At 43.3% G+C, this 13,385-nt stretch overlaps 1 protein-coding gene across 5 annotated transcripts in view; it reads left to right on the top strand.

Moving 5' to 3' along the window:
* LOC100088930 (cytosolic 5'-nucleotidase 1A-like) overlaps positions 1-13,385 on the top strand; it is a 41,996-nt gene that overhangs the window by 27,765 nt on the left and 846 nt on the right. For all 5 annotated transcript variants that reach the window (XM_039912427.1, XM_029073779.2, XM_029073784.2 and 2 more), the window contains 2 exons: positions 5,009-5,131; positions 9,077-9,261. In XM_039912427.1, the coding sequence (XP_039768361.1) occupies positions 5,009-5,131; positions 9,077-9,261 (308 nt within the window). The remainder of the gene's footprint in view (positions 1-5,008; positions 5,132-9,076; positions 9,262-13,385) is intronic.

Raw genomic sequence — 13,385 nt, 5'->3', positions numbered from 1 at the left:
TCTTATCTCTTTGGCCATTCATTCTCAGTCTCCTCATGGACTCCTTCTCTGGCTCCCTCCCCCTAACTGTGGAGTCCCTCAAGGTTCAATTCTGGGCCCCCTTCTATTCTCCATTTACATCCACTCCCTTGGAGAACTCATTTGATCCCTTGGCTTCAACAACCACCTCCATGTATATGATACCCAAGTCTACATCTCCAGCCCTGTCTCTTTCACTCTCTCCAATCTCATATCTCCTCCTGCCTTCAAGATATCTCTACTTGGATGTCCTCCCATCACCTCAAACTTAACATGTCTGAAACAAAACTCCTTATCTTTTCACCAAACCCTGTCCTCCCCCCGACTTTTCCATCACTGTAGACAGCACCACCATCTTTCCTGACGCACAAGTCTTTAACTTTGTGTTATCCTTGTCTCCTCTCTCTCATGCAGCCCGCATATTCAATCCATCACTAAATCCCTTTGGTCCCACCTTCCCAAAATAGCTAAAATCCACCGTTTCCTCCTCATCCAAACTGCTACCATGTTAATACAATCGCTTATCCTATCCCACCTATTGCTGCATCAGCCTCCTTGCTGACCTCTCAGCCTCCTGTCTCTCCCCACTCCACTCCATACTTCACTCATACTTCATATATACTGCCCAGATAATTTTTCTACAAAAACATTCAGGATATCCTCAAAAAACTCCAGTGATTGCTTATCCTCCTCCACATAAAATAAAAACTACTCACCATTGGCTTTAAAGCACTTCACCACCTTACCCCCTCATACCTCACCTCACTTAACTCCTTCTACAACCCAGCCCATGCACTTAACTCCTCTAAGTGCTAAGCTTCTCACTGTGCCTATATCTCATCTGTCATACCTCTGACCCCTCGCCCAGATCCTGCCTCTGACCTGGAACACCCTCCCTCCTCAAATCCACAGTTACTCTCCCCTGCTTCAAAGCCTCATTGAAGGCATATGTCATTCAAGAGGCCGTCCCAGCCTAAGCCCCACTTTTCCTCATTCCCTACTCCCTTCAACATTACCCTGACTTGTTGCCTCTGCTCTTTCTCCCTCCCAGCCCTGCAGCACTTATATACATATCTGTAATTTTATTTGTATTGATGTCTGTTTCCCCAACACTAGACTGTAAGCCCATTGTGGGTAGGGAATATGAGTGTGCTGTACTCTCCCAAGCACTTAGTATAGTGCTCTGCATACAATAAGTGCTCAATAAATACGATTGAATGATTGAAGGAACTCCTCAGGAACCTCCAGTGGTTGGCTTCCACCTCCACATCAAACTCCTTATCTTGGTTTTAAAGCACTTAATCATCTTGCCCTCTCCTACCTTACTTTTCTGCTTCCTACAACAACCTAGCACACTCACTTCACTCCTGCAAAGCCAACCTACTCATTTTAATTTGGTCTCATCTATCTTGCCAATGACCCCCTGCCTACATCCTGCCTCTGGTCTCAAACTCCCTCCCCCTTCACATCCAATACACTATTGCTCTTCCCAACTTCAAATCAATCAACCACATAATTGTATTTATTGAGCACATACTGTTTGCAGAGCACTGTACTAAGTGCCTGGGAGAGTACGATATAACAATATAATAGAGTTGGTAAACATGTCCTGTTCCCACAATGAATTTAGTCTGGAGCGGGAGACAGGCATTAATATAAATAAATAAATTACGGATATGTACAGAAGTCCTGTGGGGCTGAGGGAGGGGTGAATAAGGGGAGCAAATCCAAGAATAATAATAATAATGTTGGTATTTGTTAAGCACTTACTATGTGCAGAGCACTGTTCTAAGCGCTGGGGTAAACACAGGGGAATCAGGTTGTCCCACGTGGGGCTCACAGTCTTAATCCCCATTTTACAGATGAGGGAACTGAGGCACAGAGAAGTTAAGTGACTTGCCCACAGTCACACAGCTGACAAGTGGCAGAGCTGGGATTTGAACTCATGAGCCCTGACTCCAAAGCCCGTGCTCTTTCCACTGCGCCACACTGCTTCTCCGAGAACAAAGGTGATGCAGAAGGGAGGGCTTAGTCAGGAAAGGTCTCTTGGAAGAGATGTACCTTCAATAAGACTTTGAAGATGGGGAGAGTAATTGTCTGTTGGACATGAGAAGGGAGGATGTTCCAGGCCAGAAGCAGGATGTGAGTTAGAGGTAGGTGGCAAGATAGGTGAGACTGAGGCACAGTGAGTAGGTTGGCATCAAAGGAGTGAAATGTGTAGGCTGGGTTGTGGTAGGAGAGCAGTGAGGTAAGGCAGGAGAGGGCAAGGAGATTGAGTGCTTTAAAGCCAATGGTGAGAAGTTTATGTTTGATGCAGAGGTAGATGTGCAACTACTGGAAGTTCTTGAGGAGTTAGGAAACGTTCTGAATGGCTTTTGTAGAAAAACAATCCAGATGGCAGAGTGAAGTATGAACTGGAATGGGGAAAGATAGGAAGTAGGGAGGTCAGCAAGGAAGCTAATGTAGTAATTAAAGTGGGACAAGATAAGTGCTTGGATAAGCTCAAACTTAAATTGAACAAAACATAACTCCTCATCTTCCCACCCAAACTCTTTCCTTCCAGACTTTCCCATAGCTACAGACAGTTCCACAATCCTCCCTGTCTCACAAGCCTGTAACTTTGGCTTTATCCTAAACTCATCTCTCTCATTCAAACTGAATATTTAGTCTCTCACCAAACCATGTCAGTTCTACTTTCACAATATTTCTAGAATCCAACCCTTCCTCTCCACCCTAACTTCTACCATGTTGATCCAAGTACTTACCATATTACACCTTGAGGGCTGAATCAGTCTCTTCCCTGACCTCTCTGCCTTCTGTTTCTTCCGACTCCAATCCATACTTCCATTGCCCAGATTATTTTTCTACAAAATCATCCTGCATGCATCTCCCTATTCCTCAAAAATCTCCAGTCGTTGTCCATTCATCTCTACATCAAACAGAAATTCCTTACCACTGGCTTTAAAGCACTCAGACAGGTCTCCTCCTCCTACCTTACCTCGGTTGATCTACTGAAACCCATCCCACAAAACTTGCTCCTCTAACACCAACTTACACTCTGTGCCTGGGTCTCTTCTACACCATCGCCGATCCTTTACACACACCCTCCCTCTGGCCAGGAACTCTCTCCCCTTCATATATGAAAGACTACTATGCTCTCGCACTTCAAAGCCCTCCTAAAATTGTGTCTCCTCCAAGAGGCCTTCCCTGACTAAACCCTCACTACTCTCTCTAAGCCCTCACTTCCCTGTCTAAGCCCTCTCTTCTGCATTACCTATACACTTCGGTCTGTACCCCTTAAGCATTTTGATATTCACCTTTCCCCTAGCCCCACAGAATTTATATACTTACCCCTCTGCAATTTATTTTAATGTCTGCCACCCCCTCTAGTCTGAAAACTCCTCATGGGCAGGGATCACGTCTACCAACTCATATTGTATTGTCCTTTGTACACAGTAAACACTCAATAAATACTATTGATAGATGGATTGAGTGCATGGTGAAGTAGGCATTTGAACCAAGTACTTAGGTGATGAGGAAGGGCTGAAGTGGAAGTTCTGGGAATATTGAGTGGCGAGTTGAAATATTAAACAGGGAAGGCCTCCTAGAGGAGATGTGACTTCAGAAGGGCTTTGTAGATGGGGAGAGCAGGGGTCTGTCATATGTTAACGGGGGAGGGAGTGACGGTTAGAAGGGTGGGCATGCAAGAAGTTGGCAGAAGCAAAAATAAGGCACAGTGAGTAGGCTGCCTTGAGGGGAAGAAAGTGTTCAAACTGGAATGTAGTGGGAGAAGGTGGAGAATTAGGAGAGAGATGACTGACTGCCTTAAAGCCGATGATCAGTAGTTTCCATTTGATATGGAGAGCGATGAGCAGCCATTAGAGGTTTATGAGGAGTGGGGAGGCATATCAGAATGATGTTTTAGAAGAGTGTTCTATTCAGCAGAGTGAATTATGGAGTATATTGGGGAGAGACTGGAGGCAGGGAGCCCAGGGAGGAGGCAAATGCAGGACTCAAGCTAGGAGATGGTAAACATCTGGGCCAGAATAGTGTGAGTTTGGATGGAGAGGAAGGGGAGGATTCTGTAAATGATGTGGAAAGACAGAGCCATTCTATTAAAATGCAAAATCTCTAAAAGCCAAAGTTCATAGTGATTGAATGTTCAGGAGAGAAAAGTTTGGCATTATTAAATTAACAAATTTGTCAGATAATGGATTTGTGGGTCACACACTTCAGTGGCACTTATGCCACTTTTTAAATTATAATTTAAAAAGAGTAGTTGAAATGTTGGTGTTGTTTCTTAGAGAGTTTAACTACTCTTTGCTGCAGTTTTCTCTACTAGAATAAACGGGAGTAGGAGTGCATTTCATACTTTCTTAAAGCCAAATATTTTTAATACTTCCTTTAATGTTTAATAGGCTTTAGAAGAGCTACATTTTATGAATCTTTTACCCAGCAACATTCTGCAACAGTCTTGAGGGACACCCATAATTTATGGATGGGATGCTCTCCAAGTCTCCAATGAAGGAGATTGAAACACAATCCTGACACTGCCAAAAGCATAAAGAAAACTGTTAGTGGCCAAGCTCTGTGTAAGATTGGGTACTGTCACTTGATAATTTTTTTTTTCTAGGAACATGTGTTACCACGAAAAAGTTTTTAAGGTGCATGGTGAAGGGACATTAATTAATAACAAATGTTCTTTTCTTTTTTTTTAAATGATATTTGTTAAGCATTCACTAAGTACCAGGCACTGTACTAAGCACTGAGGTAGATATAAGGTAATCAGGTTGGATTTAGCCTATGTCCCACATGGGGCTCACAGTCTTAATCTCCATTTTATGGATGGGGTAACTGAGGTACAGAGAAGTAATCCAAGCCCAGAGAATAGGAGTCAGGTCCTTCTGACTCCTAGGCCCATGCTCTATCCATTAGGTCGCCCTGCTTCCCTTGTTCTCTTTCACTAAAATCTTTTCTCTTTTGTTTCTAGGTTTATTAATTGAACGTTTCTGTTTGACTGGTGGAAAAAGCCCTATTGGTTATCTCAAGGCATATCTTACCAATTTATACCTTTCTGCAGATTCTGAAAAGGTACAAGAAGCCATAGAAGAAGGTAAGTGTACATTGTTCTACTTAAATTATTTAGAAAATATCCATTAATGATGGTCAAAAATTAGATTTTTCAGAAACGACAGTATCTCACCATGGCTGGGTCAGGTAACATTTGTCAGGTCTTCTCCTTCCCTCCCCACAACCTATCAGTCAAACAATCAATGGTATTTATTGAGCACTCACTGTGTGCAGAGCACTGTGTGCAGAGCACTTGGGAGAGAACCCTAGAGTTAGTAGATATGATCCTGGCTCTCAGGAGCTTACAACCTAGTAGGGAAGACAGACATAAAAATAAATTACAGATAGGGAATGGGCAAAGTATAAGGATATATACATGAGTACAGTGTTGAGGAGAACTGGTGAGAGTGTCAAAATGCTTAGAGGTTACAGATCAACGTGCATTGGTGACACAGAAAGGAAGGAGAATAGGGCGGGGAGAAGAGTAGGGAAGGCCTCTTGGAGGAGAAATTATTTGAGTAGAACTTTGAAGATAGGTAGAGTGGTTTTCTGTCAGCTACGGAGAGGAGATGGAGTCCCAGAAAACAGTGAGGCCATGGGCAAGGTGTTGACAGCAAGAGATATAAGATCTAGGTACAGTAAATAGGTTGATGTTCGAGGACCTAAATGTACGGGCTGGGTTTTAATGAGAGAGGAGCAAGGTTAAAATAGGAAGGAGAGAGCTAATTGAGTATCTTAATTCTATAGTAAAGAATATCTGTTTGAAGTGGAGATGGATGGGGACTCACTGGGGGCTTTTGAAAGTGGGGAAAAATGCATAGAATAATTTTTTAGGCAAATGATTCAGGCAGCAGAGTGGAATACTGACTGGAGCGGAAAGAGATAGGAGGCAAGGAGATTAGCCTGAAGGCTGATCCATAGTCCTGGTGGGTTATGACAAAGATTTAGATGGATAGGGAGAGGTGGATGCTACTGATAATGGGAAGATAGAAATGAAAGGGTTTGGTGATAGATTGAAGATATGGTTTAAATGAGAGAGATGAGTTGAGGATAATGCCAAGATTAGAGGCTTGTGAGACAGGGAGTGTAGTGGTGGCTTAGTGGGAATCAGAGAACCTTTTCCACTTGCCTGCTTTGTGACTTTGGGCAAGTCACTTGACTTATCTGTGCTTTAGTGTCCTGATCTGTAAAATGGGGATTCAATAATTGTTCTCCCTACTACTTGAAATGTAGTCTGCTTTGTGACAGGGACAGTGTAGATGCCCCAACATGTAGAACAGTCCTTGACATACAGTAAGCGTTTAACAAATACCATAATTATTATTTATTATAACTCACACGGGTGGCTTAGTGGAAAGAGCACGGGCTTGGGAGTCAGAGGTTGTGGGTTTTAATCCTGGCTCCACCACTTGTCAGCTGTGTAACTTTGGGCAAGTCACTTAACTTCTCTGTGCTTCAGTTACCTCACTTGTAAAATGGGGATTAAGAATACAAGCCCATGTGGGACCTGGACTGTTTCCAACCTCATAAGCTTGTGTCTATGCTATGTATAGTAGCACATTGCTGTGCCTCAGTTCCCTCATCTGTAAATTGGGGATTAAGACTTTGAGCCCCACGTGGGACAACCTGATTACCTGGGATTACCCCAGGGCTTAGAACAGTGCTTGGCACATAGTAAGTGCTTAACAAATACCATCATGAAGAGAAACAGGGTGCCTTATGGAAAGAGCATGGGCTTGGGAGTCAGAGGACATGGATTCTAATCCTGAAACTGCCTATTATCAGCTGTGTGACTTTGGGCAAGTAACTTAACTCTCTGTGCCTCAGTTACTTCATCTGTAAAATGGGGATTAAGACTATGAGCCCCACGTGGGACAACCTGATTACCTTCTATTTACCCCAGCACTTAGAACAGTGCTTGGTACATAGTAAGCACATAAAAAATACCATCATTATTATTATTATTATTATTGAGAAGATGAGTTCCATTTTGGACATGTTAATTTGAGGTGTCGGTGAAACATCCAAGTAGAGATGTCCTAAAAGCAGAAGGAAATGCAAGACTGCAGAGAAGGTGAGAAGTCGGGAGTGGAGATGTACATCTGGAGCAAATGAGTTCTCCAAGGAGTGGGTGTAGATGGTGGATGTAGAGATTATAAGAGGACTCAGAACTGAGTCTGTGGACCATCCCCCCTACCCATTAAGAGCTGTTAAGCCAAGTAGGACCCCATGAAAGAGTCTGAGAATGAGCTTCTAGTGGGCAGTGAACATGTCTACCAAATCTTTTGTATTGTATCCTCTGAAGTGCTTAGTACAGTGCTTTGCATAGAGTAACTGCTCAGTAAATATCATTGATTGATGATAGTGATGATGATGATGATGATGATGATGATGATGATGATGATAGAGCTGCCAGAGACATAGGAAAGCCAGGGGAGGAGAGTGAGAGTGAACCAAGGTCAGATCTTGTTTCCAGGAGAAGAGGGTGGTTGATAATACTGAAGGAAGATGAGAGGTTGAGGAGAATTAGAATGGAGTAGAGGCTGTTGGATTTAGCAAGAAGGAATTCGCCCTTTGAGAGGGCAGTTTCTGTGGAGTGAAGGGGACAGAAGCCAGATTGGCGTTGGTCAAAGAGAGAATTGGAGGAGAGAAAGTAGAGGCGGAAGGTGTAGAAAACTCACTCACGTTTGGAAAGGAATGGTAGGACATATCTTCTGGCTCTGTTAGTCTATGCTTCTATGAAAGTCAGACAGATTGAGAGATCCAGGGTCACACAAATAGCATCGATTGATATGGGAGTTAGCCCATGGTCTGGGGTACAAAATCAGTCTGGACTTGCAAGCTTCATTTAATCTCTATGACTCTTCCATTTAGTCAATAAAGCCATAGTATTTACTGACCACTGTAGTAAGCATTTGGGAGAGTACAATACAATAGTGTTGGTAGATATGATCCCTGCCCTCAAGGATCTTATTATAGTTATAAACAAGTGCTGTTGAGTTCTTTCCGATTCATAGTGACTCTATGGATATATTTTCTCCAGAATGTCCTGTCTTCTGCCCTACTCCCTAGCCTTGTTAACGGTTCTTCCATTATCACTATTGTGGTTTCTAACCATCTAGCTTCTGCTCTGCCTCTTCCATGTTTTCCCTGCACTTTTCCGAGCATTAGTGTCTTCTCCAGAGAATTAGTCTTCCTGATTATGTGTCCAATATATGCTAATCTGGGTCTAGTCATTTAGCCTTCCAAAGACCACTTTGACTTACTTTGCTCCAAAATTCATTTTTTTGTTTTGTGGGCAGTCCATAGTACTGCAAAAGCCTTCTCCAACACCACATTTCAAAATAATTGATGTACTTTCTATCCCGTTTTTTCACTGTCCAGCTTTCTGATCCATACATTGTCACTGGAAACACCACAGAATTGACAATTTGTACTTTTGTGGCATCTCGCTGTAGACAAAAGGAGCGGACAAGGCTCACCAACTGAGAAGAGATTTATCTGTGGGAAGATGGTGGGAGGGAAGGCATGGACAGGGTTGGGGAAAGGACAGGGTGGGGTGACCAAAAGAGCCTGGGCCTTGGCATCAAATGACCTGGGTTCTAATCCACATTCTGCCATTTCCCTGCTGGGTTACCTTGGGCAAGTCACTTAACTTCTCTGCGATTCAGTTCCCTCATCTCTAAAATGAGGATGAAATAGCAAACAATCAGTAATATTTATTGAGTGCTTACTGTGTGAAGAGCGACTATTCTCTCTCCGAGTGTGAGCCCCATATGGGACAGGGACTGCGTCCGACCTAATTATCTTTTATCTATCCCAGCACTAAGTACAGTTCTAAGCACATGGTAACTACTGAACAAATACCACAATTTTTATAATTATTATTTTTGGAGGAGAGGACTCATTGGGATGGTGTGCATCTGTGCATTCATTCGTTTGTATTTATTGAGCACTTACTGTGTGAGTGTACTTTCTGTTTTTCCAGGAATTGCTTCTGCTACAATGTTTACTGGGAATAAAGATATTCCATATTGTGATGACCAGCTCAGAGTGGCTTTTGATGGGGATGCAGTCCTGTTTTCAGATGAGTCTGAGCAGATTGCCAAACAGCATGGACTAGACAAATTTTTCCAACATGAAAAATTGTTTGAGAACAAGCCACTCGCTCAGGTACTTGGCTACCATATTTAACATTCTGAAATAAAATCTAGCTTTCTTCATTCATGTATTAATATATCCATTATCCACCTCCCATACATAGTGTGCTGTACTGGGTGATTGGGAGAGCACAATCAAAGGAAAAGACATTCCCCACTCTTAACAGAAAAGAGAAATGTCTCAGGAGCTGAGAGATAAGAGAGCTAATTTTATTAATCGTTCTGTTAGGCAACGATTTTCTGACACCTCAGAAAAGAAGGTTTCAGCTTGAAATATGAAGGGAAGTGATGTCACCATTACCTGTTCTCCAACCCTCTTAAGCTGTGAGCCCAATGGGGACAAGGACTGAGTCTCACCAGATTATCTTGAATCTACCCAAGGACTCAGTATCATACTTGGCACAAAGTAATCACTTAGCAAATACCACAATGATTAGGGCAATTGGTATTACGGTATTATTCCACCATCTGCTGCAGTTGAAGGTAATATAGTTAGAATGTTACATTTGCATCCTCGAACCATCACTTGATATCAAGCATGGAGGTGAGGCAGAAGGAGGGATATTCATTATATTTTGATTCAAATGAGAAATGCTTGTATCTTCAAATATGCATGAAATGGGCACACTGGGTTAAGAATGGGAAACTCTGCAGGGAATTACATGTTTGAGCTCATCAGCAAACATACCCTCTAGGTGTTTGTTCCATCATGCTTAATGGTAAACCTCCGCTCTAGGGTCAAGCCACCCGCTTACCAACTCTGTAGACCAGCTCAAACTAAGCCTAGAGAACCAGTGCTGTTTCTTATGCACCTTAAACTACTAACCGAGTTATGCTTCCGCTTCAGTAATGGCGTTCTATGTCTTCCACATATTGTTGGGAAGTTAGCGTGTCTTAGTGGATAGACTGCAGGCCTGAGTTCTAATGCTGCCTCTGACACTTGTCTGCTGTGTGACCTTGGACAAGTCACTTCACTTCTCTGGGCCTCAGTCCCCTCATCTGTCAAATGGGGATCGAGACTGTGAGCCCCACATGGGACAGCAAGCCAATTTGCTTGTATCCATCCCAGAGCTTAGTACAGTGCCTGACACAAAGTAAGCACTTAATCCCATAACTATTATTATTATTTTTCCCATTTGGCAGTAGTGGAAGTACAGGTACCATAATAATGATAATAATAGAGCGGAGACCCCCTCGCCTAACCCCCGGACCATAGAATCAGCATGGCTTACTGGAAAGAGCCGGACCTGGGAGTCAGAGGTTGTGGGTTCTAATCCCAGCTCTGTCACTTGTCTGCTGTGTGACCTTCTGCAAGTCACTTCACTTCTCTGTGCCTCAGTTCCCTCATTTGTAAAATGGGGATGAAGACTGCGAGTCCCACGCGGGACAACCTGATGACCTTGTATCTACCCCAGAGCTTGGAACAGTGCTTGGCACACTCATTCATTTGTATTTATTGAGAGGTTACCGGGTGCAGAGCATTGTACTGAGGCTTGGAAAGTACATTCCAGCAATAGAGAGACAGTCCTTGCCCAAACCGGGCTCACAGTCCAGAAGCGGGGAGATGGACATCAAAACAAGCAAACAGGCATCAGTCGCATCAATACCAATAAAGGGAATGATAGATATCTACACATCATTAATACAGATAAGCAGAACTATAAATGTGCACATATATACACATCTATATCAGTGGCCACCCTCATCTGTAAAAGAGGGATGAAGGCTGTGCACCCCAGTTGCTGCAGAAACGCTCTGGGCATGTCAACCCCCTTCTCAAAATTCTTCAGTGGTTGTCCATCAACCTTCGTATCAAGCAAAAACTCCTCACTCTTAGCTTCAGAGCTCTACATCCTCTTGCCCCCTGCTACCTCAGCTCCCTTTTCTCCTTCTACTGCCCACCCCATACGCTCCGCTTCTCTGCCACTCACCACCTCACTGTTCCCCGTTCATGCCTACCCCGCCGTCGACCCCGGCCCACATCCTCCCGCTGTCCTGGAATGCTCTCCCTCCTCACCTCTGCCAAACTAACTCTCTTCCCCTCTTCAAAGCCCTACTGAGAGTTCATCTCCTCCAGGAGGCCTTCCCAGACTGAGCCCTCCCTTTCCCTTTCCTCCTCCTCCCCATTGCCCCTACTCCCTCCCTCTGCTCTTCCCTCTTCCCCTCCCCAAAGCCCTTGTGCTTATTTGTATATATTATTTATTACTCTATTTTTAGCATGAGAGGCAGGATGCTTGCTAGCTGGCCCTAGATCCATGTCTGAGCTAGTGCCTATGGCTGAGTTTGAGTTTAATCAATTTGTCAGTCAATCAATCAGTTGTATTTATTGAGCATTTGCTATGTGCAGCACACTATGCACTTGGGAGAGCACAATAGAACAGAATTAACAGACATATTCCCTGCCCACAGTGAGCTTACAGTCTAGGGGGGAGACAGATGTAATTATGAATAAATCATTTATTATATTTAATTTAAAGATATGTACATAAGTGCTGTGGGGTTGGGGGTGGGGCAAATAGATTAGATTAGATTAGATTGCATGTGCTTTCCTCATCTCTTTTTAGAGGGGAAAGAAGATGTTTCAGGGCAGTTCTGCTCTCAGTATGTGCAGGGTAAGGGGCATTAATTTTTACTATTATAGTAGTTGGCACAATTGATAAAATAATTGGTAAAATTAAGTCTGAAAAAAATGGTTCCTTCTGTTTCATTAATATAGGGATTCATGTGTATTCACTATCCTCAAAAATTATCCCATCAGGGGAGACCGCAATCATTCTTAAATGGGCAAATCAAGGCACAGTCCAAAACAATGATCCTGATTCTTAGGAAGTGAACACTTCTTGCAGTGGACTGCTGGTATAGTCAGATCCTTTAGCCCATGGGACAATCGTGCTTGCCTGAAAATCCTGGAGGTGTGTGGTGACATCACTCAAAAGTGAGACCAATCTCAAGGCTGGATCACTTCCCTCCATTTGAAGTCTGGGGGGAAAACCTGACACATAATGGCCAGAGCAAAGTGGATGGGGATGGATTCTGGATTTTCACTCTGTGCAGACAGAAGAACAAAAGACTTCATTCATAATAATAATGATAACAATAATGGTACTTGTTAAGCCCCTATTATGTGCCAAGCACTGTTCTAAGCTCAGGGGTAGATACAAGTTGATCAGGTTGGACACAGTCCCTGTCCTACATGGGGCTCACATTTTTCATCCTTAGTTTACAGTTGAGATAACTGAGGCCCAGAGAAGTTAAGTGACTTGCCCAAGGTCACACAGCAGACAACTGGTGGAGCCAGGATTAGAACCTGGGCCCTTTTGACTCACAGGCCTGTGCCCTTTCCAATAAGCCACACTGCTTCTCCTGTTCATTGTTAGAGCAGTGCAGAGCAGTCTTTCCTTCCACTCTGTATGGAAATTTCCCTCATCTCTGAGATGGAGTTCCTTCTGTACCACTCTCTGCCATGTCCACTTTGGGAATAACCTTGCTAATGATAATAATAATGACAAAAATAATAACAACGCTTATGACAATAATAATAATAGCGTTCATTAAGTACATAACTATGTGCCAAGCACTGTACTAAAAACTGGGATAGCTACAAGATAATCAAATCCCGCGTGGGGCTCACAGTCTAAGTAGGAGGGAGGGCAGGTATTGAATCCCCATTTTGGATATGAGAGATCTGAGGCACAGAGAAATTAAGTGACTTGCCCAAGATCACACAGCAGGTATGTGTCAGTGCCAGGAATTACTCCCAGGCCTTGGCTCTTTCCACTAGCTCATGCTGTTTCCCTAAATTTGTCAGCAGGTAATCCCTGTGGCTTTCATAGGTTCTTCTTTTACAAAATTTCTTACTGTGCAGAATCAGAGTGGCAGGAGTGAATTTCAGCAATTTTTTTTTAATTGGAACCTACGAGGGACTGAACTTGGTGATAGACATATCGTTGCTTTATAACATTCCCATTAATTTCACCCAGTCCATGAGAAAAGTAGGACTAGACCCCAAGATGACAGAAACAACAATAATAATAATAATTGTGGCATATGTTTAGTGATTACTACTTACCAAGCACTGTACTAAGCCCTGGGATAGGTACGAGTAAATCAGGTTGGACAAGGTCACTGTCCCATATA

The sequence above is a fragment of the Ornithorhynchus anatinus genome, chromosome 1, assembly GCF_004115215.2.
Source record: "Ornithorhynchus anatinus isolate Pmale09 chromosome 1, mOrnAna1.pri.v4, whole genome shotgun sequence".
In the NCBI taxonomy this organism is placed as follows: domain Eukaryota; kingdom Metazoa; phylum Chordata; class Mammalia; order Monotremata; family Ornithorhynchidae; genus Ornithorhynchus; species Ornithorhynchus anatinus.
Note: the sequence above shows the minus strand (reverse complement) of the source record. Positions and strands in the feature narration are given on the sequence as shown.